General features: G+C 47.7%; 1 protein-coding gene across 1 annotated transcript in view; it reads left to right on the forward strand.

Annotated features, from left to right (window-relative positions):
- The first annotated feature begins 3,598 nt into the window (after window positions 1-3,598).
- The window catches only part of WNT3A (Wnt family member 3A), an 86,761-nt gene continuing 65,603 nt past the window's right edge, over window positions 3,599-24,756 (forward strand). Inside the window, exon 1 of the mRNA XM_062505741.1 lies at window positions 3,599-4,533. Coding sequence (XP_062361725.1) covers window positions 4,463-4,533 — 71 coding nt within the window. The 5' untranslated portion in view covers window positions 3,599-4,462. The remainder of the gene's footprint in view (window positions 4,534-24,756) is intronic.

The following is a 24,756-nucleotide window of genomic DNA, read 5'->3' on the forward strand; positions in this document are numbered from 1 at the left end:
AACCGGGCTGTGGTGTTCTCCCAGTGCCATCCCTAGAGAGCAGAGGGTGATGAGTGAGGCACAGAGTGAGCAAATTGTGAGTGGGCAAGATCAACCACAGCCCAGCCAGAGCCAATTCCAGCTGAAATTTGCAGAAGCAGAAAAATGATCAGCGTTTACCAGTGGGAATTCAGATGGGAAGGAGGGAAGGGGTGAATCACACTGGTGTCCTCTGCTAAAATTGAACAAAACCTTCTTCTCCACAAGGAGCCCTCGGTGGTTCTGGTTGTCTCTCCATGAGGGTGATCTTCCCATCCTGCAGCCATGGCCAACCTCTTCCATGGAGGGCCCAGGGGGGAGGAGAGCAGGAGAAGTGACTCAGGGGGTATTTGAGAAGTGTGTGACCAGTCTGGATCCCTCCAAAGCTCCCTCCTGGTCCCTCATCCCTTTCCACAGCCTTCTCTGGGATGGCAGCACCCTGGATGTGCCTTTTCTGAGGGTGGGTGAGTGCAGCTGTTCCCTGTGCTGGCTGCCTGCTCTGGGAATCGCTCACGTTTCTAAATCCAGCTCTCTTGTCACACTCAAGTGGCCCCTGAAGATGCCAGCTGCGCCATCGGGGTGAGTAAACAGGACAGAACCAGCAATGCCTTCACAAGGCATTCCAGCCCCGTGACAACGAGTCCGTGTCCTCCCATCCCCTTTCCCCTGCGCCTCTTGGGTCACTGGAGTTGTCCAGCTCCTGCTCTTGCAGCAGGGTTGTTGTGGAATTACAGAATTCTGGAATGGTTTGGGTTGGAAGGGACCTTCTAGACCAACCCATCCTATCGAGCTATCCCAGGTCATTCCAAGCCCTGTCCAGCCTGGCCCTGGACACTTCCCAGGAGCACTCACAGCTCTCTGAGCACCTTCTCCCCTCAGAAATTCCCCTCAAAACTCCCTGGATATTGATGAGCAAACCCAGGAGAGAAGCAACCAAAGCCACGCTGCTGTCCCTGCACTGAGGGCCAGGTCCTGCCCATCACAACCTGTATGCACGAGTGGTTGGGGAAAAAATGGATCAGCCTGGCCCTAAATCAGCCCTCGGGAGAAAACCCTGCAGATATGGGCAGCTGGCAGTGTCACCTCCCTGAGGCCCGTGGCAGCTTTTTTACCCGCTTTAATGGGCTGCAAAGGTGCAAAACCCACCCCTTGAAGGTTCAGAAGTAATATTAATTCAAGATCAATTAAGAAGAAGCAGTATTAATTCAAATTGCTAATAGATAACCAATCACCAGGAGCATTCCTGGGGCTGGGAATAACCACTAGACAGCCCAGAACCCTTTTAAATCAGTATCATGGAAAACTGCTGGTGTCAGAGTGAGCAGCAGTGATTCCCTGCTGGGGGGGAGCTTCCCCATCCCACTGATCCCATCCCATTATCCCATCCCATCCCATCCCATTATCCCATCCCATTATCCCATCCCATCCCATCCCATCCCATTATCCCATCCCACTGATCCCATCCCATCCCTTTACCCCATCCCATTATCCCATCCCATCCCATCCCATCCCATCCCATCCCATCCCATCCCATCCCATCCCATCCCATCCCATCCCATCCCATCCCATTATCCCATCCCACCCCATTATCCCACCCCATTATCCCATCCCATTATCCCACCCCATTATCCCACCCCATTATCCCATCCCATCTCCCTCTCTCTGCGTGCCCCTGACAAACTGGATTATCTCCATCCTCCCCGAGCAGCAGCTGCCGAGCAGACAGGGGGAAAGGGAGAGTGCCTGAATTTGTCCCTTCAGGTGAAGTTGCCTGGTGCTTCCTGGAGGGAGGGGCAGAGGCTTCGGGAGACGTTTTCAAGCTCTCCCCAGGAACAAAAGGAGGGGGATGATGTCGGTCCCCGGGAGGGATGTGTGTCCTGCCCCATCCCTCGTGCCCTCAGCCGGGACCCGGGCTGTGTGTGAGTGTGTGTGTTCCAGTCTGCAGCGTGAGCAGCTCCGCTTGAAAAGACGGAGAAATCCCCTCCTTTGAAAGCCGCGGTGTTTGGTTCTTTCCAGTAATGCCATAATTGGATGGGATTTTCTCTAATACACAGGGAAAGTCCTTAAGATGATTTTTCACACACACACGCACCACCCCTCCTCCTTTTCCCTCATCCCACCTTATGCAATAAAACTCCCTCCTCCAGCCCCTTCGGCTGCTCCGGGAGGGCGGGGGAGATGCTGAAGGAGGAGGTGGGGGGGGATGGATTTAATACCCTCGCTATAATTGCGGCATCAACACCGCGGGGATTTGCTGGGAGAGCCTCGCGGAGCATCCGCTCCCCCTCTGGAAGCCGCTGGGATCAGCCCGAGCTCGGCTCCGCTCAGCGATTAAATCTCGGAGCACTTGCCAGAGCTCACATTTGCAATCGCTTGTCATCCAACCCGAGAGAAAATAATCAGGGCCCGACCCCTGCCAAATTCCCGATGATTTAAATATCCCCGAATGAACTGCGTTTCTAGTATAATTTCGCCAGAATGAATATATCTCTCCATCTAGCTCCACACAAACATATCTCTATATATATGCATGTAAAGCCCTGTGTGTGTAAATAGAAATATTCCCTACTAAGGGAAAATATAAATGCGGCTCTTAATGAGGATGAAAGCGCATTTTGATTTGAGCTAATGCAGGGTTGCAACAAAGTCATTAAAAATTGTACCTCTCTTTGTTCCCTGCGAGCCACAGAAATTTTCTGATTCGCAGATAAAATAAAAGCAAGTCGAAGAAATAAATAAATTTCCCTCCAGCTCGCTGAATCCTTTTAAAAAAAAATAATAAATAAAAAAAGTGACAAAACCCAGGGGGAAAAAAAAAATAATAACAGGCAGCAAGCAGCTACAACCACCCCAAAAAATATAAATAATAATAATAATAATAATAATAAAATTAAAAACCATGGAAAAGAGGATCGTTGTTGTTATTCCAGGGGAAAAAATATCTCCTCGCTCATGCAGTGCCTCCATCCCCTCTTTTCTCGTCTCCAGCCCCTTTCAAATGAGCCAGGGGCAGGGGACGCCTGTCAGCTGTGGGTGACACTTGCTCCCAGCCCCAGCTTTAACCAATATGTTCCAGAGGAGCAGCAAATCCGAAAACGGACCAGGAATCGAGGAGCTACATATTTATAATAATATTAATAATGATTCCTCCCTCCCCCTCCTTTTTTTTTTTTTTTTGCCTCCTTTCCACCCCATGGGGGGGGGAAAAAAAATATGGAAAAAAAAGGGGAAAAAAAAGAAAAAAAAGAAAAAGCGGAATTTTTGGGACCGCAGAAATCACCCCCCACCACCGGCGCTGAAAAGAGAGAAATTGGAACAATATGTAGAAAGAAAAAAAAATTTTAAAAGCTCAATTACTGGTGCCCTGTGGGGTGGATCTGGTGGATGAAGTCGTTCAGCAGCGGCAGCGCCTTCCCAATGTCCGGGGTTGGGATTCCTGGAAATTGGGATGATCTGAAGGATCCCTTTGGAGATTTGCATGGAAGAAGTCGATTTTTTAGCAGATGTCTTCAGTGGAGCTCTTGGATCTGCGACTGCTTGGACTGGTGGGGAAGGGGGGGGGGGGGGGGTGCCTGCGTGGTTGGGTGGAAATCATCTTTTTTTTTTTCTTTTTTTTTTTTTATCCATGAAAAAAGGAGGAAAAAAGCCCCCAAAAAAGAGACCGACCGAAAGTTTCTAGAAAGTTGGTTCAAATGCATCCCAAGCGTGCCCGTGAGGAAATGCGGCTTTGAGAAGAAGACAGACTGGCAAGAAGGAGAAAATTGAGAAAATAATAATTTTTCAAAGAAGAAGGGGGGGAAAAAAAAAACACTTTCACACTTTTTTTTTTTTTTTTTTTTTTTTTTTTGCATTTTAGTAGCTTCGACCCAGGGAGTGAAATCCGGGCAGGTTGTTATAGCTACCCAAATCCACAGGGGTCCCCCCTGTCTATTTAAACCCCCTAAATCTTCCTTCCCCTTTTTAAAACTACATTTTATCCCTTGGCTTGTGGGCCAACGTGCCCCCTAATGAGTATTAAAACACTATCTCCTTGCAATTAGCTCATTCCTGACTTCACGCTCCTGATTGACAGAACAAGCCAAAGCATCAGAATTCTCCCTTTGGCAATAAGTGCTGATTGGGTCCTTTTTAAGAGAGCTACTTCAAACTTTTTTTTTCTTTTTTTTTTTTTCTTTTTTTTTTTTTTTTTAATATTTGCCTTCAGTGTCTTGGCTGAGAGAAGAGTTTTTTACCTCTCTGAGATTTTTTTTTTCCTTGAGAGTAGTAGAGGAAGCAAGAGAGGATTTACCTGGTCGGGTTGAGTTCACTTCATTTGACTTTTTTTTTTTTAATTATTGTTATTATTATTATTATTAAAATAATCATCCTGCCTCAGAAGAAAGGAAGGTTTTTGGCAACTCTGGTTAAAAAAAAAAAAAAAAAAAAGAAAGACAACTTTTCATCAATGGCCTCTTTTGGATATTTCCTGTTTCTTTGTGGGTTGAGTCAGGCTCTGTCAAGTTACCCAATCTGGTGGTAAGTTTTATTCTTGTTCCTTTTTTTTTTTTTCGCTCATTTTCATTTATTTTTCCCCTCCTCTGTTTTCTCTGCAACCCCTGCGCTTAAGATGACTTGAAATTCTCCTTTCGTTGCCACTCAGCTAAAGAGGTGGGATTGTTCCAGCGCCAGCAAGTTCTTAGAACCTGCATTTCACCTCTTTTATTTATGCATTCACTTTGTTTATTTTGACTGGGTTATACCTGATCTCTCCTTCTCCTACTGTAAAGGAGAGAGAGCGAGAGGGAGCGATCGGAAAGTTATTTTTTTTTTTTTCTGAGTGCTTTGATCCTCTCCTGTGAAGAACAAAAGGCGCTGCCTGAATTAAAGAGATAATGATACAAGTTGACATGAGCATTTCAAGGTGATTTCGAGCTAGTCAGGTGGAAGGAAGGGGGGGAAAGGAGGAAAAACTTTTGGGTGTTTATTTTTTTTTTCCGCGCTTTCGCTTTAAGGAATATTAAGCGGTAAATTAAAAAATATATGTATGTATAAAAAATAAAAATAGGGGAGCGAAAGGGGCAAAAAGAGGAAGGTGAAGGCTCCGCAAGCCGGGCTGTGGGAAGGCAGAGCAGGGATGGGATTTGGGGAGATGCTCCCGGCATCGGCGTCTCCTCTCCCCGGGATGCTGCAATTTTTTGGGAGGGGGGCTGGCCGCTTCACCCCCCCCCCCTTTTTTTTTTTTTTCCCCCTTCGCTTTGCACCCTACGCCTTTAAGAGCTTTTTTTTTTTTTTTTTTTTTTTTTTTTTCTTTCCCCACTCTCAGCGCTCCCCCACGAAAAGCAAATGGTGCTGGGCAAGGCATGTAAGTGCACGATCCGCTCTAATTACCCGCGGAGGTAATTGGGCTGGGGGAAGCCCTAACGCAGGGAGGCTCCGCGGGATGAGCCGGGGGGGGAACAGCTCCCGACAGCACCATCCCCCCCACCAAAAAAAAAAAAATCATCCCCCCCCTCCTGCTAATTAATCTTTAAAGTGCGTTTAATCCTTGTTCCCCCCGCCGCGGGTGCGGGATCCGCGGTTCCCCCCCCCCCCCGTCCGGCGGTGCAGAGGTGAGGGTGTTGAAGGCAGCAGCCTCTCCAACTATTTCAGGTATGTCTGAAAGCAGGGAATTCGTTGGGATGGGAGAAAGAAAGAGAGTGGGGGGGGAAAAAAAAAAAAAGGAAAGGAAAGAAGAAAAAAAAAAAAGCAATAAAATGCAAATGTGTTCTTGGGAAGACAGGCAGCGAGAGCACCTGGACGGGAGTCATTAAAAAGCAATCTTTTATTCCCAGCCACCATCTAACTTATAATTAGAAACTCTGCTCGCATTCCTGATTGGAGAAGGGAACGCATTCCTCCAATACCGACATAAATATTCGCTTGTCACCCGGCGAGGGGAGCGTGGTCCTGTCCCCCCTGTCCCCCCGGTCCCCGGAGCTGCGGAAAAAGGGGGGAAAATCTGGGAAAAAGGAGCTGGGAAGAGGGGCAGGAGATTTTTTTCCCAAGCCGGGCCATCAGGTGTGTGCGGGGGGGAGCAGCGGCAGCACTTTGGGGTTTGGGGGTGGTTTTTTTGCCCCCGTCCTTCCCCGGTGCCGAGCGGCGCTTTCAGACATTTCTTTCGCAAGGAGAAACCCCCCTTAGGCCATGGAAATGCAAAGGAGGCTTTGCTTGGGGTGGGGGAGTCGGGGAGAAGCCGGGAGCTGTTGCATTGGCTGCCCAAATTCCCCCTTTCCCTCTTTTTTTACCCCCAACCTTTCCCTCTTTACTCACCCCCATCCCTTTCCCTCTTCATTCACCCCCATCCCTTTCCCTCTTCATTCACCCCCATCCCTTTCCCTCTTCATTCACCCCCATCCCTTTCCCTCTTCATTCACCCCCATCCCTTTCCCTCTTCATTCACCCCCATCCCTTTCCCTCTTTATTTATCCCCAACCTTTCCCTCTTTATTTATCCCCAACCTTTCCCTCTTTATTCACCCCCATCCCTTTCCCTCTTTATTTATCCCCAACCTTTCCCTCTTTACTCACCCCCATCCCTTTCCTTCTTTATTCACCCCCATCCCTTTCCTTCTTTACTCACCCCCATCCCTTTCCCTCTTTATTTATCCCCAACCTTTCCCTCTTCATTCACCCCCATCCCTTTCCCTCTTTTCTCACCCCCATCCCTTTCCCTCTTTATTTATCCCCCAGCCCTGTGGCTGGGCATGGGGAGCAGCCCTGGGAATGTGGGAATGGGAGCCTGGAAGGTGGCACTGGGGTCCCCGGGATGCACATCCCAACAATGGCAGGGAAGTTCCTTTTCTCCTAGGCCAGCCCAGCCATCCCCAGATTTAGCAAACTGACCGTGCTGCTCTATTTGATTTTAATTTAATTTTGTTATGTTCTTTTATTTTGTTGTTGCATGGTTGTTTTTTTTTTTTTTTATTTTCTGATAATTTTTTAATCTGCTCATCCAAGCAGCAACCATCCCATCCCAACCATCTCTGTTTAAAGCTCACGGTGATTTGGGTGTTTGGAGCAGAAAACCTCTCATTTACCACCCCCAAATTGTGTCCCCCTCCCCACTAATCGTTTCTAATTAAAGCATCAACTCACTTTAAAGCACACGGAGCTGTGGATATTTGCACTTTGAGAAAATCGGTAAAAAAAGCAGGGACTGAGAAATTATATTTTCCTGTGGGTTTTGGTTAGTTGTTGTCGCAAAATTGGGGGAAATGTGGATTTGTCAGGGGGATCAAGTCTTGCTGTAAGTTCTGTCTACCTCTCACAGTTTCTTTTTTTGGCTGAGCTGTTAAAATTGTTGCTCCCACCATGGCTCAGGGCACCTGTTTAAATCAGACCAAGCAAATTCCCACGTTCCTGGGAGCTTTGGGAAAAGTTCAGTGGAGGAAAAGGGAAAGGATCCCTTGGAGCAGCGATGCTCCCACACTCCATCCCTGATGATACTGGCAGGGGGAGGCTCCGTGAGTTCCTTAAAATCAGCAAATAATGCATTTACAGACTGGGATAAAAGAGCCTCTGAAAAGAATGGTTTAAAAAATAATCAGAGAAGAGGGACTGGTTCCCACTGGGATTGGCGAGCCAAGTTTTAGGGATGTGCTGGTGGGGTTTATTGTGCCACAGGAGCCCCAGGAGCTTCTCCAGTGCAGTGCTCAGCCTCAAGCAGCTCCTGGGAGCATCAACTTCCACACCCAGGGGGTCAGAATAACACCAAAAATCAGATTTATTTTTTTTTATGTTAGTGAAGTTCATGTTTTTGTTTGTTTATATATATATATGTATATGTATAAACTGAGAGATTGGAATGAGCAAAGGAAGCCTGAGAGAGTTCTGAAGCAAAATTCATGGGTAAGGGAGGATTAAATGTAACCTGTTAAATGTTCCCTGTCCTGGGGGAGCCTGGGGTCCGTGGGGAGTCACAGGAGCAGCATGGACAGAATTGAAACTTTTTCCAGCTGACTTGCACTGCCTTGAACGACTCCACATGGAATAGGGAAAAAAAAAAAAAAAGTCTTTAATTTTATTTATTTTATTTTTTGATCCGTGCTAAGTGGCCTGACTTGGTCTGAACACAGCCAGTGGGCAGAAATAATTCAGGAGAGGAAAAAAAGTCAATAAAAATTAACACAGAGCTTCCATGATGGGAATCTTAATCTCCTGCAGGCCAGGATGCTGCTCCTGAGGGAAAAGATCCCAGGAGAGGCCCTCCGGGTGAACTGGAAGTACAGGGAGACCCCTTTGCTGTAGGAAAAACTGACTGGCATCATTTTCCTGGGTGTGAGGCAGCTTTGGGATGTGTGTGGTTTAATTCCGTGCCTGAAGAGGGATGGGAAGAGGAATTCGAATGGAACAACAGGCACTGGCTGGGATTTGATGTGGTGGCAGCAGTGTCTGTCCCTTCCTCTGTCCTGCTGGGCGCGGAGGGGCTCCTGTCCCCTGTGCTGCTCTCAGAGCTCCTCTCACACCCAGAGTGGGGTGGGATGGGATCAGCCCCATGAAAAACCGGGAATTATCCAGTGAGCAGTGTTCGTGGAGGTGCCAGGCTTTGGGAGAGGATGTGAAGGATGTGGGGATGTGTATGGAGGTGTTTCCCTGCCTGTGACCTGCCCTTGCTCTCACAGCCCAGCACTGGCCACAGCAGCTCCACCAATTTCCTCTTATCCGTGCAGGATGGAGCTGGCAAAGCTGCGGTGTCCTGCAGCTTCCCCTTTCTGTGAAAGCTGGGGAAAGGGATCTAGCAGCTCTTTCCCTCTGTGTTTTTTGCAACTCAGGAAAAATGTAAGTTCGAGGGAGCCCTGCCAACACCCGTGACATCACCCCAGCAATGCTCAGGTGCAGCACCTGAGCCTGTCCCTGCTCTGTGGCACCACCACAGCAGCAGCAGTGCAGGGATGAGCTCCTGCCTTGTGCTCTCTGCTCTTTTCTGGGATCTCTTCCCCTCAAAGCGGGTGGAGCAGCCCCCATTTTAAAGTGAGGGCTCTGGCTCCCATGAGAAACCCAATCCTTGTCTGCTGCAGAACCAAACCGAGCTGTCAGGCTGCACTCCGGGGAAAGCAAAGGCTGCTTTGGCAGACAGTGAGGGGTGATCATCCCTCCCTGGCCAGGAGGGAGGCAGAGCCCTGGGGGGTCACCTGAGCTGGCACCAGGGCTCCTGGAGCAATCTCTAGAGCTCAGAAGTATGAATTGCATCTCCCCACTTCTCTGCTCGATTGGCCGGGCTGAGGTGCTGGAATTCATCTTCATCTCCTCCCCTCCTGCAGCAGGTTGTGGTGAGCTGCTAAAATCCATCAGTGTAGCAGAGCAGTCGCTCTCCTTCCATCTCTCCATCCCTCCATCCATCCCTCCCTCCCTCCATCCCTCTCCCACCCTTGTCCCAAGCCTTGGAATTGCATTTTTTGTACCTGTACCTATATTCCAGCAGTATCTGACCCAGCCCTGTTTTTCCAGGCAGACAATAATCACAGAATGAAGGTTTAGGCCACTCTCAAATCCCAGCTCTACCCCCAGTTTGGATTTGGGCTGGGGGTTTTGCACCCAAGCAGTGGAGTAGAGGGAAAAGGACCAAGGGGAATTTTCTGTGTAGATCTAAGTGGTAAAAACCAGCTCTTGTCCATTCCGTGCAGAGGATGCTGTGTGCAAAGGGGAAGGGAAATCATTTCCCATCTCCATCTTCTTGCTGGGACTGAGGAAACAAACCCTGGCGGTGTTTGTGTTGCTCCTGGCACAGTCCAGTTGTGGTGAGCTTAAATGACTGCACCGAGATCACACCAGGAGGTTTTTTTCTCAGCAGCAACTGAAAATTTTGCAAAGTTTTAGCAAGAAGTCCCCCTTGAAACTCAGGGAGGGCTGGGACTCTCTCAGAGAGCCTGGTGTGTGCTAAAGAAAATCCCAAATCCCTCATCTACTCAGCTTTCAGACTCATTTTATCAAATTGTGTTGTTCTGCTACGTATTAATTGATTCTTTTTTCTTTCCATTTTAAGAGGACTTTATTAGATAAATTAACCTAAAAAAACCCAGCCACTTGATATTCAAAGCGTTAGCTGAAGGAATTGCATCCAATAAAAAGCCTTTCCTAACTAAGATAAAGGAAAGTGACTGCTTTTGCTCCCCAGCTTTTTCCAGGTAACCCTTGAGGTGAAACCTGTCCTTTGCAGACATTTGAACACCTCTGAGAATTCTCACTGGAAAAGTTTGGAGCACTTGGAATAGTCTGGGTTGGAAGGAACCTTTTAGAGGTCACCTAGTCCTGCAGTGAGCAGGGACATCTTCAACCAGGGCAGCTGGGACTGAGGGCTGGGAATTGCCTTGCTTTCTCTTGGCCAAAAAAGGACTTTTTGACCATTCTTTCTAAAAGGTTTGGGCTGAAGGAGCCTTAATTTTTACTGTGGTGCCTCCTAGGAAAGGAAGTCAAGGATTGCTGATTGCAGCAGGGTAAATGAGGCTGACTCACGGGTGTCTCCATCCCAAACCTGCGGGATCCCTTTCCTGCTTGCATCCCGGCTCTAGCTGCTGCTTCTCCAGTCCCTGCACCAATTCCTGCACCACTGGTGCTCAGCGTGGGTTCTAAGCGGTGGCAGGAGGAGATTGTTCCACGTTACGCCCCGTGGGGAGCAAATTTTTTTTTTTTTTTCCTTCCTTTGCGTGCGCAGGAGAATCCCACCAGGAGCAGCGTCTGGGCTCTGCCCTTGCTCAGCGCTCCTCGGGTGTGATTCGGAACAGGTTTCAAAGGGTTTAATGGGACACAGTGACAAGGGCTGGGGGGGAATCCTGAGGGCACGGACTCGGGATGCTCCCTTGGGGCTGGACCGAGCTGCTCCCAGCACGGGCAGCACACCTGGGTGTGCCAGCCTGGTCCTGCCAGCCCATCCCACCCACATCCGCGGTGGAATTCCCTTCCCAGAGCAGGGCTGGCTCCCAGAGAATCCCCTGTGGGGGTGGACACTGTGGCTGGAAAGAGGGGAGGAGGGCGAGGGAGGTCTGGAGGGCACGGCTGGGATGGAGAAGGTTCTGGAGAGGCACCCACTGAGCTCTGCTGGTGTGGAAATCCCAGGGATTTCTGCCCAGCCAGGTGGTGGCTGGCACGGGGGTGGCATTACCAGTTAAACCCACTGGAATACGGGGGAAATGGCAGGGGGAGAAGCACTGGCCGGAGCACACAGGTCTTGTCCGTGTGCTCAGCCCAGGCTGGACAGGGCCCAGCCCCAAGACTGTCCCCAGCCCAAAAGGTCTCTCTAAACCCATCCCTGCTTTGCTGCCACAAAACCCAGAGCCGGGACAGTTCAGAGGGGCTTAATACTGAAACTGGAGTAACACCCAGGGATTTTAGATGGATATCCCATGGGGTATCCATCAGGGCTTTGCTGGTTCAGGTCTAGGGCTGCTCCTGCAGCAAAGCCACTCGTGAAACTGTCCATGCAAACTGTTTCCATCTATCCTCTGCCATTTATCATGCTCTTTTCCCCTTTTATCCCTTTAAAAGTGGCAGGATTTAAGTCCCACTGTCGTCGAGTTGTAAAAATCCATCAGCTCGTAAATTCACTCCAAATTCTACCAGAACTCACAGAAAACAAGGGGAGGGAAGGAGAGCTGATACATTAACTCCCTTGTTCTCAGCTCCTAACATAGGGCACGGCTTTTAAGAGCAGCCTGGGAGCCAGGGGTGATCGTTCTGCATCACAAAGGTGTTGTTTGTCCCTCTTCCTGGTTTGTCACCTGCATATTCACAGTCCCCTTCCCATCTGGGAGCTGCTGCTACCCAGAGAGAGCTTTGCATTTGTAGAGACTGGGCCATCAAAGGAGTTCAAGGTGCCTTTGGTCTCCTCCTCACCACAGTTCCTGTCCTGGTGTTAAACCAGCCAGGTACTCTTCTATGGACACAGTGATAATTATTAGCAGCGATGCCGTTGCTCTTTCCCAAAGTGGATATTCCTTCATGCTCTTGGTGTGAAATTCTTTCCTCCTGTTGCACCTTTGCACTCTCAGGCTTCAGCAGCAAAGTCACATCAGAGCACATGAGCTGCTTCCCTTCCCACATCACTGGCCCTGCAAGGGATTCCAGGTGTCTGGGATGGTCATTTCTCCTCTCCCACGGGGTTCTGCAGGCTCAAAGTGTCTTGGGGAAGGCTCAAAGAGTGCCTTGAGCTCAGGGAGTGGCAGACCCTCACATTTCCTGGGGTTCACAACAGCTTTGGGAACTTTCCTGGTTTCCAGGCACCATTCCCAGTGTTCCCAGTTTAAACACACCTCCCTGGAATGGCATCCAGCCCACGAATGGAAATGCCTGGGTTCCCACCAGGAGCCCACGCACAGGTTCTGCTGCCAGGTTAAGGTGCTTGGTGACACCTGGTCATCCTCAGACACCCGGCAGGGATTGTGCACAATCCACTGGTGACCTGTTCCTTCCTTGGCACCAGTGAGGAAAATCCCAGAGCGCCTCAGCATCACTCCATGTCCACCTGCAGGCAGCTGAGCAGGGCCTCGGGGTGGAATTCACTTCACCCCTCACATACCTGCAATTTCTGTCTCTCCATCCAAGCCAGGGGATCTTGGCTCCTTTCTCTGAGAACTGGGCACTTTCTTCTGGTGCAATTCATGTCTCAGGTGTTTGATGGAGCTTGACTGGTGAAATCTTCTGTGCCAGTGGAGGAGTTGAGGTGGCCACCTCAGAGGTACCTCCATCAATGTCATCCAGGTTCAGTCAGAATAGAACCAAAACAAAAGTCTTTCCATACTCGCCTATTTCCTAGTTGTTAAAATCCATAATTCCTGTTGCCAGCTATAAGTTCACATGGGTCAAATCACGTCATGGACTTTTTATCCATCATTCCCCTGTGTTTTATAATCTCTTTAGTTCTCATTGATGTACTGGAATGGCTGCAGGAATATTCATAACATCCAGGCTGGTGCTAAAAAGCTCTAGACCACTCCTCTCCTCAGGAAATTCATGTTTTGTCCTGTCTCAGCCCAGCTGCTGAAAGCCTCAGCAGTCTGAGGGTTTTGCATCTTCTTCTGTAGCATCTTTAACCCTACCTTTAATCCAGGACACTCCAGAGCACAAATGCATCTTCCTCGTGCTCTTGGACACATCCAGAGCCTCCCACCACCCCCCAATCACACCCAAAAGTCATTACCTCAGCACTGGGATAGAACTTTATCTCAAAACTTCTTGAAGAGAGATTTGTAGTGGTTTCCCTATGGCCCTGTCCTAACAGTTGTCTTGGCAGAGGGGCACAGTCACAGGTGTTTCTGCATCACCAGAGCTCCTCTGACTTGGCTTTGCTTTTTCTGAAATTAAACCCTTGCCCCTTTTCCCTTTTCCCAGTTCTGTCCCTCTTCATTTCACTTTCCAGGTTTGTATTTCCTCTGCATTTCTGCTGGAAGATGCAGTTTTATGGCAAAAGTTATGCACAGCCATCTTTCCAGGGAAGTCAGCATCATCCAACAGAGTTCACACCTTGGGATGGAGCAGGGAGAAAAGGATGGACAGGGCTCTGCTGCAGATGAGCCTGTCAGACAAATCCAAACTGCTCTGGGCAGAGCAGGAGCTCCTTGTGCTTCCAGAGGGGTGCACCTTGCCTAATAGAGACATTTCCAGAGGGGTGGGAAGGCAGGAATGAAGCTCCTTGAACAGTTGCCAAGCCTTCCATTCAGTGTGTCCCTCTGCCCCCACGAGAACAACAATGGAGCCTGTTGCTAGACAGGGCTGGGTGGCGTGACAGAAAGCAGCTCTAAATCCTCGTCAGGCTGAGGGACACAAGTGAGAATTCCTTTTTTTTTTTTTTTTTTCCTGAGCCTGCTGTAGCTGGGGACAAACTGGACAGGTAGGAGTCCATCCAAAACCCAGTGAATGTCAGGGAAATACCACCGGGCATCAGATAAGGTTTGCAGAATTTACTGGGAGACCCACAGCTGCTCCAGAGATACAAAAATCTGGTTAGTGCTGTATTTTGGGAGATCTGTGGTTGGTTTCTATCCCTCCTGGAGGGAAAATAAAATTTTCCTGAACAATTTACAGTGAACTTTCCTTAAGAGTTAGCGGTGAGAGATGAGATACAGCTCATCTGACATCTGTCAGACATTTACTTTGGGATGAGATTAACCCCATCCCAGCTTCCCAACCATTGCCTGGCAGAGGATCCTGGATGACTGGGACAAAGATCCCTCCCTTTAGACATGGCAGGTTTGGTTTTGAAATACTCCTAAAAGTTAGGAGCATCTGGGCATTTTATGTTCTACATAGACATGTGGAGTGCTGAAAGAGGATGTTTCCATTGGAGGACCCTTCAATGTGAATCTTTAGTGACCAAACTACCTTTAAAAAACTCTTCACTTGAAGTCCTGGGGTTGCTTTCCACAGGTGCAGAAGAATTGAGTAAAAATCCCATATCTCAGCAGGGCATTTGAAGGGAATTCTTGTGAAGTTTCGATTTCTTGCACGTTCTGGGAACGGCCATGGAGGTGAATTTGATGTGGAATGAGCTGCATTAGTGATGCAGAGCAGGAGAGCTGGGTACCTCGTTGGTGGATTTGGGATGTGGGGGAGCCATCCTGGAGGCTCTGAGGACAGAGTCCTTGTGTGGATCACAGAATCCCAGAATGGATTTGGGTTGGAAGGGACTTTAGAGCCCATCCAGCTCCACCCCGTACCATGGGCAGGGACACCTCCCACTATCCCAGGTGGTTCATCCACCCTTCTGATATATCCTATTATTTTCCTACAGTGGAGGATTTAGGGATAGGGAAGCTCAGCCCAGCCTCTCCCCTTTCCCAGCTGGATGGAACAACGTGGGCTGGTTTTTCAAATCTACAGAGAAAGGAACTGGCAGCCCAAACTCCAGGCCCTGAGAGCTGCTCTGCTGTAGCATGAGCAGGGCTGTGGTTGGGTTATCCCCTGGAAAGATTTGCTGCTGGAAGTGCTCAGACAAAACAAGAGGCTGAGTGGGGAAGGACAGGAGGGAAGTGCGGAGCTGCTTTGACACAATTTGTGCTTTTTGCCTCAGGCTTACCGCTGCAGCATGATCCATTAGCTGATTTTATTGAGCTGCCCCTTTTCAGTGGGTCGCAGTGACTGGTCCATGAATACCCTCAGCTCGTCCTGAGCGTGAGGAAAAGTGGATTAGCTCCGTTGCTTTTTCTGAAGTGCTTATTTCCTCTCACATGCTACAGAGAGAGCAGCACAGATTTAGCAGCCTAACTCTCAAATACCTTGGGTTAACTGAGATCCATCCCACTCTGGGTTTGCAAAATCAGGCGCAACCACTTCTACCACCATTAAATCCAGAAATCACCTCATCCATCCTCACGTGCTCCAGGCTGGATTAAATCCTCCTAAATCAGAATTCTGAAGAAGTCATGGATAGGAGCCCTCGGTTAACACTGAGTCATTGCCAACAGGAATATCATCTGGAGAAGGAAGGAGCTCACTGGATCACTGCTTTTTCCTAGCTGGATGGGTCATGGATATCAGTGGATTGATTGCAAAACCTCCAAGTCCCTTGCAACAGAGGACTGAGGGCACGGTGGGAACAGGGTTTTACCTGGGAGAGTCCACGGCCCAGACAGATGGGGCAAACAACCGAGTTGAAAGAGAATAGATAAGACACATTAGCAGAAGATTGGGGATCAGACAGGGAAATGCTAATTCGGTGGCCACTGAAACCCTTGGTTAAGTTGCCCACAGGCATGTGGGAAGCCTGTGATCCCAAGGAGCACCGAGTCCATTTGTCCTGCTGACTCAATGTGTAGTCTCGGTCTCCCGGGGAATGAAAGGGTCAAGCTCAGCCTAGCACAAGGCAGGTGTTTCCAGCACAGCTTCCTAACAGCTCCTGTAGAACTGCAATTGTCCTGTTGGCCAGAAGAGTCACCGAATTCTAACAGAGAAACGACTTCAGGATTTGTATAGACTGGTTTAAATTTACAGCCACGGGTACCTTGGTGGTAGCCAGCAGCAGTGAGGGTGGTGGTGGCTCCTGCTGCCCCCAGACACTGGGACTAAGAACAAACTGAGGAATTCCATCCTGCAGACGGGCTCCAGAAACAGGGAAAACCAGGCTCTTGTTGGATCCCTGCATGCAAGAGCCTATTTTGGCAAGTTCTGGTATCAGAAGGGCAGGGCAACATGCAACACCTTTACTGTCTAATGAGCTGCAGACTTTTTGATTAACCAGGGGACGAGGTAATTCAGCAGCTAAAACACATCCTTTGGACATGGGACCTCTGGCCATATTTCTTCTCTGCCTTTCACAAACCTAAACAAATAGCTGGGTGCCCTGGATAGAGGAGAATCAGAAAATGAGAGTTTCCTACAGGCTCTGGCAGGGGCAGCTGCCCACATCCCATTCCAAGCGAGTGTGGGGTCACTGAGCAGAGCCAGGAGAAGAAGCTGGGCCAGACTTACCTTTGACTCACTGTTTAAAAAAAATAAATTAATATATATATATTTTTACAGTGCTGACACATAAGCAGCCCTGCTGAGCTGGGCTCATCACGCTCCACCTCAGAGCTGCTCATCCCATCCCAGGGAGTCATCCAGGCTCCCTCTGCAGTCCACCAAGGAGGGCTGTGACTCAGCAGCCCTGTCAGGGTCAATCTCAGGAGGAAAGGATCTCTCTGTGTTGGGGAACAGCAGGACTGAGATCCAGTTGGGAGCCTGGCTCCCGCATGGACAAGGTTAGGTCAGATGATTTAATTCCATCGCTCCCAAATCCTTAAGTTCATCCTGCCCTTGGTTGCCATGGACAAGGAATGTGCATTTCTGCAGAAGTCTCTGCTTTTTGGGTTCTGTGGTGTTTCGGTGTAGAGGCTGATTCAGGGGAAGTGCTCTTGCAAAGGTATAATTTGTCCAAGATTTAGTTATTTGGACTGATTTTTTTGTAACCAGTAGTGAGCTGCCAAGGGGAGGCACCTTGGCAGAGACCACCTCAAAACCAATCATGATCCTGATCCTGAAATCCCTGCAGCAGGACTCACCAGCTCCTGCTGCCTTCTGAGCTTCACATTTTCCTGCTTTCTGCTGACCTTGCTGATAAGATCTGTACAAATTTATTCATACGCTTGTGCTGTCTGGTCCTCGAATTCCCAGACTGTTTCTGTTACTGTGAATGAGGAAGAGTTGGGTTTATCTTAAATTTCCTTGATCTTAGAGATGCCAGGAAAGGTGCCTGGGATTTTCTTTGATGCCAGAACAATACAGTGGCATCGATAGAATGGAAGAGTGAGGGAAATGATGTGAACTCTGAACTGACTAAACTTCAGGTCTCTACACAGGTTTTGCTATTAAATCTGTCTGGGTGCTAAGTTAGGCATGAACTTAGCCTTGGGCATTACTATGCTGAGTTAGACTTCATTATTAATCTTAGGAAAGAATAGACAGAGACATCTCAGGTGTAATTTGGGTAATTTTCAGCCATGTTAACCCCTTTTTCTGTGAAACTTGGGCCTTTCCAAAGTGTTTTTATGCAGACTTGTAATTGCTTGTGCAAAGGGACTGATGTCCCAGAGGGGGACCCGGGCTGGGGGCAAGGAGGGGCTCATGGAAGGGCTCTCAGATCCACTGCTGCTCTAATCCATCTCTCAGAACTAGTTTCTACATGATCCAAGGCTTAAGCTACCCTGCTGCCTGCTTGTCCCCATAATGACATTTAAACCTCTTGGCCCCATGAGCTTCATTTGGCAGAGGTTCGGAAAAATGTTGGAAATCTCACCAAAATGGGCAGTTAAATGTGTTAGAAATGTGAGTAGGGTTCTCCCAGGGGCTGAAGGGTGTGAGCATGTGTGAGTGCATCCATGTTCCCTGGACATCCTGAATCCAGGCAGAAGAGTCAGTGCTCACCAGTTTCAGTGCCCACAGAACAACTCCTTGTTCTGTTTTTTTTTTGGTTTTTTTGGTTTTTTTTAGATTTTTTTTTTGTTTGTTTCCTTCAGTCAGCTTTGGTTTCATTGAATTATAGAGCACAGATTGGTTTGGGTTGGAAAGGACCTTTGACGTCATCCAGTTCCAACCCCCTGTGATGGGCAGGGATGTCACTCACTGCTTCAGGTGTCTAAGGAGCCCATCCAGCCTGGCCTTGGACACTTCCAGGGATGGGGCATCCACAAGCTGATCCAATGCTTCAGTACCCTCTGTGTAAAGAACTTCCTCTTAACATCTCATTTAAATCTCTTCTCATTTAGTTAAAACTGTTTCTGTTGTCTAATCCCTCTGTGCAGATGTAAAAAAACCCTCTCCTTCTTTTTTTGTAAGCCCACTTTAATTCCTGTAAGGCCCCAGTGAGATCTTCCCAGTTCTCCAGGCTGAACAATCCCAGCGCTCTCAGCCTGTCTTTGTTGGATGGTTGAGAGAGTCAAAAGGAAATCAAAGTCTTCCATTGACTCCATCCCTCTGGTCATTAGAGAGTTCCTTCCTTCCTTCTTTCTTTCTTTCTTTCTTTCTTTCTTTCTTTCTTTCTTTCTTTCTTTCTTTCTTTCTTTCTTTCTTTCTTTCTTTCTTTCTTTCTTTCTTTCTTTCTTTCTTTCTTTCTTTCTTTCTTTCTTTCTTTCTTTCTTTCTTTCTTTCTTTCTTTCTTTCTTTCTTTTTTCTTCCTTTCTTCCTTTCTTTCTTCCTTTCTTCCTTTCTTCCTTTCTTCCTTTCTTCCTTTCTTTCTTTTTTCCTTTCTTTTTTCCTTTCTTTTTTCCTTTCTTTTTTCCTTTCCTTTCCTTTCCTTTCCTTTCCTTCCTTCCTTCCTCACTCTGAGATGTGATTTATGAGAGGAGTGGGCCATGCCAGGAATCTCCCCATTGTTCTGTGTGGCTGAGGAAGGGATGAAGAGGAGGAACCTCCTCACTGGGTTTAAGGAAAACAAAGGACTCCAATGCTTTGGTGGTTCCCAGTCACAGCTGTGTGTCACTCACTTGACTGGTGGGTTGGTGCTGGAAGCTCCCAGTGACATGACCCAGAAAAGTCCAATGAGCCCCTTCTGTGAGGGTTCTTCAGGAAGAATAAGTATTTATTATTAGTTTAATTTATTTTTATTTATTATTAGTTAAATACATGTATAATACATGTGTGTATATGCATAGATAGGTAGATCACCTATCCCTCTTCTTAGTTTTGGCTTCTGCAACAAACACAGTTGGAAGTCACATAAAATTTTCCTTTGACTGTAACAAATTTTGGGACAACCTATTTGTCCTGTGTCATGGACTCTGAGATCCTTCAGGAACCTACAAAATTGCTTCACACCTTGATTCTGGGCCAGGAAAGTGCTGCTTTGGAGCAATTCCTTTGTCTCATGTCTTAAGACTCCGAGCTCCTTTAGGTCTTGATCCTTCCAGTTGCTTCACCCTTTGATTCCGGGCCAGGAAAGCTCCGTGTTTGCTTTGTGTTTATCCTTAAATACCGGAGCAGATCTGTTCATTTTCTGTGCTCGGGCACCGGGCTGGGTCGCACGGGTTGAAATGAAGCCTGGGAGCAGGGAGAGTTTTCCCTGTGCTGGGCTGATCCACAGCACGTTATTATCCACGCTATCAGGGACATACAGTAATAATGTATGGAAATTACAGGCATATCTCAGTCCCATCTCCCCTATCCCAGCGCAGGGGAGAGAAGGAGCCTGGTTAAGGCTTGTACATATCTGACAAGGTGCAGCAAAACTTGGCTTGGAGCTGGATGGGGTTTTGGGGCATGCAAAGACAGAATTGCAGAACTTTGCTGTGTATCCTTCAGAGCTCTCAAAATCCATCCTGACCTCCACCCAACTCTCAGCTGTGATGGGTGCTGAGTGCTCCGAGCTCCACAGGCTCCTGGCTGAATCCCCAGCATTGGCCAAGCCTCAATCAATGTGAATAATTGATTTGGTGGTTCTGGAAAACGGCCTAATCCATTGGGGAGGGCGTGCTGCTGAGATTTGGGAAACTCGGGTTCAAAAACCTGCTCCGGATTGAGCAGAGGAAGCTTTGTGGAGCTCATTTTCCCATCCCATGGGTAGGTGCCATAACCACCGAGCTGCTGACTCTGAGTATAAAGGGGACATTGCGTCCTCCAACTTCTCTTTGGGAATGGCACCTTAGGGGATGGGCACCTGAACAAATTACCACGAGGTAAGTTAGGGTGTGAACTCATCAGATGCCAGTTTTTCTGTGGTAACTGCCCGTGTGAATGCTCTTTCCCTGCAATAAACACGAGATGGTTCATATTTACCAGGGGGTAAGAACGTTCACATGGGTGTTCACATGGCTCACACCCTGGTTTGACTCCCAGTAACTTGGGCCTGTGCCTCTAACCTCAGTACCCTTGAAAAGCCATCCCGAAACAGAAAAAAAAATCCAACTCCTCTGCTTTACATAAACCACAATTTTGCCATTTCTTCATTTCAAATTGCAATTATTTCAGTTCATCTTCGGTTTGCCAGAAAGGATTTGCTGAGATTGACTCCACTGCTCTGTTTTGGCAGGGAACTTGAGGTCCTTGAGGTCTCGGTGGCCAGGATCAGCCAACAAGGGCAGATAATCCTACAGACACCACACCAGCTTTTCTTGCCTCATAGTCAGAGACCTTCTGGGCACTGTCAGAATATTAATATCCCTGTTTCTCACAGCCGGCTCCCGAGCCCTGAAGAGATTTAAACACGTGGAGATATGAAGTTAGGCACATAAAATGCTCTTCAGCCACTGGAGAGAGGGTGGTGTGGTTGTGGCATGAGCAATGCTCCCAGGTCGCCTTCAGGTCTCCAGGTACTTTTCCAAGTGTTTTCCATAGACCTGGGAAATGGTCACCAAGTGTTCTTTAGGAAAGACCTTGGAACAGTGGTCTGTGAGTCTTCCAGTGCTGCATAGATAGAAACCTTGCCTAGGAGCAGCCACAGCAGAATTGTGCATGAGCCAGAGGACAGAGAAAGGGAAAATGCCTTTAAAATACTCCAAGAACTGGACTGAATGTTCCAGTCAAATAAAAACACCCACAAAACTAACAACCCACTTGCTTATGGGCTGGGATTTTGTCTCATGATGATCCCAAAGGCTGACTCAAGTTATCTGGGACATCTCCTTTCAGGTGAGATGGGGAAGATTCAATTCATCCTCGAGGAAGCCTTCCTCCAACTCTGCTTTGAAAGCAGGGTTTTCTCAGGATGTCCCAGCACACCTCCGGTCTCCAAACACACCAGGAGTGGTATCTGTGCTCTGTGGGGTGACAGAGCCTCCCCTAAGTGACCTCTGGACAAAATTCACTCAGTTTTAGCCATGTAATGCTCAACTATCTGAGCCTGCCATCTTAGAAAGCTGGGCATCTTCTGAGGGCGATTCATCCTTCCTGAGATTGGGATCTCTCTAGTGGATGTGATGAATCACTGTCTGGAGCTGCCTATCTTTCTCCATCCACTCTAGAAACAGCCTAAACACCTCTTTTTTAGACAGGTAGAGTAGGGAGGGATGACTGGGCACCTGAACACCCCTCAAATATCATTGATGTGATGCCAGTTAGTGTCTGGGAGGTTTTTATCCCGCTTTTAAGAGAGGCTGATGAGAAACTCAAAGTGTTTGTCAGGTTCCTGACCTTCCTTGTTGATTTTGCCTGGAGAAAACGGCTAAAAGACCCAAATCTTCTTTTTCTTCAAACTCTTCCAATTTAAATGCAGTATTTTCCAATACAATTTATTCCAGGCAATATTTGCAGAGTTGTTGCTGTAAATTCTGGACTGTAGTAGTTAATAACAAAGAGTATTTTGGGACTTTTATTTCTGGGTTTAAAGTGACATTTTGCTAACAAAGACCAGAATAAGATTTTTTTTTTTTCAAGGAAATGATGTTCCACAAAAATTCTGTACTGGGCACTTACTTTTTTTTTTTTCTGGAGCAGCTGGTTCTGGCCACTCTAGGAAAAGATTGCTGACCTCAGGTGTGCAAATTCGTATTTTTCTTTAGGACTGGAGCATTGTTACCAGCCTGGTATAACCATTTATGGCTGTGATGGGGACAGCCAAGACCTTGTAGAGAAAACAAGCAATTTTTCATCACTGCACCCTTCAGAGGGCAGCTCTTGACTTGTGACTGGCCAGTGGCTTGGTAGAACTTTGACAGTGCTTTAGAGAAATATTGAGTTGTCAGCAGTGTTTGTTAGTCACAGAAGTAATAGAAACAGGAGGGTTTTAATTGGAAGGGACCTTGAAAATCATCTCATTCCAATCCCCTGCCATGGGCAGGGACACCTCCCACTGTCCCAGGCTGCTCCCAGCCCCAGTGTCCAACCTGGCCTTGGACACTTCCAGGGATCCAGGGGCAGCCACAGCTTCTCTGGGTGCCCTGTGCCAGGGCCTCCTCACCCTCCAGCCAAGAATTTTTTCCCAATATCTAATTTAAATATCTTCTGTTTTAATTTAAAACCAAGCTGAGGGTTGATTTAAAAACCCCTCCCCCTGCACTCAATGCTGGGTATTTTTTTGTGTGTGTCTATGGCACAGGAGGATGCAATTCATTGTGGCAAGCTTTTGTCACCCCCAATGAAACATCTAGTTTATAATTTCCATGTAGAACCCTTTTTTAGGGACTAATTCCCCCAAAGGGCAACTCAACCCCCACTTATTCTAGCCATCTATCTTAGGACACAGCAAGTTGCTCTTCTGTGGCCCTGATGATTCTGTTGCAAGGTCAGAGAGGTTTTGGGTGATATCATTAACAGAATTCCTAACTTTAAGGTGTTCCAGAGAGATTAGATGAACTCCATTGAACATTGGTTTCTGCCAAGAGCATGTGTGACATTCCAATCCTGGTTCTTTGTTCATATCTGTGGAAGTCCTGCAGACCTGAGAACCTGTTTAGAGCTGGAATGGTGTGAACTGGCACAGCTCCATAGCCTGGAGGATGGGGACAGCAGGTGACAAATGTCACATTACAGGGCAGAGATGAGCCCTCAGCTCGTGGTGGCTGAGGGAGCTGCAGGAACTGCTGCATGCACAGAGTCACCGCCTGAGAAGTTTGCTAGTACCTTCACGTCCTCCCAAAATACTAATTGTGCTGCTCCTCCAGCAACCCTGACTCCAGGGAACTTTCTAACCATGCTCTGGAAGCTTCCTTCTTGCTCTGCTCTGCTGCAAACCTCTCCAGTGAGAAAGTCTCTGTCTCCAGACTGGTTTCACAAGAGCAAGCCTGGGTCTTGCATTAGGCTTTTGTGGATGTGTGCTCAGAGGAGGCAACCTGGAAACGGGGAGGTTTCCCCAGAACATCCTAAGCAGTTGAGGGATGTCATCACAACCCATGTGGCTTTGCAGAGTGTGGGTCTGGTCTCCAGTGACCTCCAGAGTTCCGTGGCAACTTGGTTTTTGTGATGATTTTCCCATTCTTACCTCTATGGCAAAAGCGATTACGACTGAGTTTCTAAGTTAATAAAAAAGTTCCAGCTCTGCAAAATTAAAACAGAATTTACCTCAATTTCCTCCAGTTGAAACATCCATCTACTTTCCTGCAACTCCACAATGTCTGAACACCTTTCCCTTTGCTTTCCTGTTCTTTGCATCACGTTTTCCCTAGAATTTAAGAAAAATCTTTCATTTGTTGGTGCAGTGCAATCCATGCCTTATTTAAGAAGTCAGAGGGAGTGGTGGGAGCAGCAAGCTCATCTCTTAGCATAGAACACACCCATATTTCCAGGGCTTTCTTGTAAGTTCTGAGAGCTTGATCCCAGAGGGTCCCCTGCAGTCCTGGATGGATCAGGCTTAATTGGCAAATATTCTGTGTACAGTGGGTTTAGTACGGGCAGAATTACTCCTGCTGGATATTTTTGTATCCATACATCCCTGTGTTGGTCTCAGTCTGTGACCTGAGTCCCATCCCAGAAAATTCTAGCATTAGTGATTGATACTTCGACCCATTTGAAAGTGGATCTGGGATGTAAAGGTCTGTGGGCTCATTTTTTAAAGATTTCAATGAGGATTCCACCACATTTTCCCCTATTCACCCAAACAAGCTGGGCTGAAATGCATTTTTTTGGGGAAAAGCTTTGAGCTGAGACCTTGAAGATGTCGGCAGGTTGGGAGAATCCATCCTTTCTCTTGAGGTATTTGAATCCAGTTGGGGACTCATCAACTTCACCACAATTCAGGCCTACATCTCAGCTGAGTCTGGCTGGGTTCAGTGAACCATCACTGGTTCCCATTTCACTTCCAAACTGGAAAAAAAGTGCTTCATCTAATCCAAGTATCTGGTTGGGAGTTTGTAATTCCAAGAGTACTTGGAGTGGGTAATTTCAGGAGTGTCCTGTGGACCCTCTGGATCACTGGAGGTCCGGGAATGAAGCATTCCTGTGTTCTGTCCCAGGCTGGTGAGGTGAGCAGGACTCTGCTTGTGCTCATAACACTATAATCACATCTGTCTTGGGAGCAGAGAGCAGAGGTGGGATGGGAGAAGAAAATTCCTGCTGTCTGTCTTGCAAGTTGTCTCTTCTAACTATAAAGAGGCTGAGTTTGTGACTTAGACCTGACTTAGACCTGACTGGACTATCGTGGTAGCATGTCTAAAGACCTTTGGTGGCATTCCTTTGTTGTTTTCTGCCTCAGAAGCAAAAGTCCTATTAACCTACCTAAAAACTGATTTATTTGTGAGAAATAAATGCCTTTTATGGCTTTCTACTCAGCACAATTCTGCTATAAAAAAAAAAAAAGATGCTGGCTGTCTGGTGAAACAGATTTGCTGCTCTTTGATACAAGCAGCTCTTAATGCTTTAAGATGGAAAAAGATGAAGGAATTTAAGG

Source organism: Cinclus cinclus, chromosome 1 (assembly GCF_963662255.1).
Source record: "Cinclus cinclus chromosome 1, bCinCin1.1, whole genome shotgun sequence".
Lineage (NCBI taxonomy): Eukaryota > Metazoa > Chordata > Aves > Passeriformes > Cinclidae > Cinclus > Cinclus cinclus.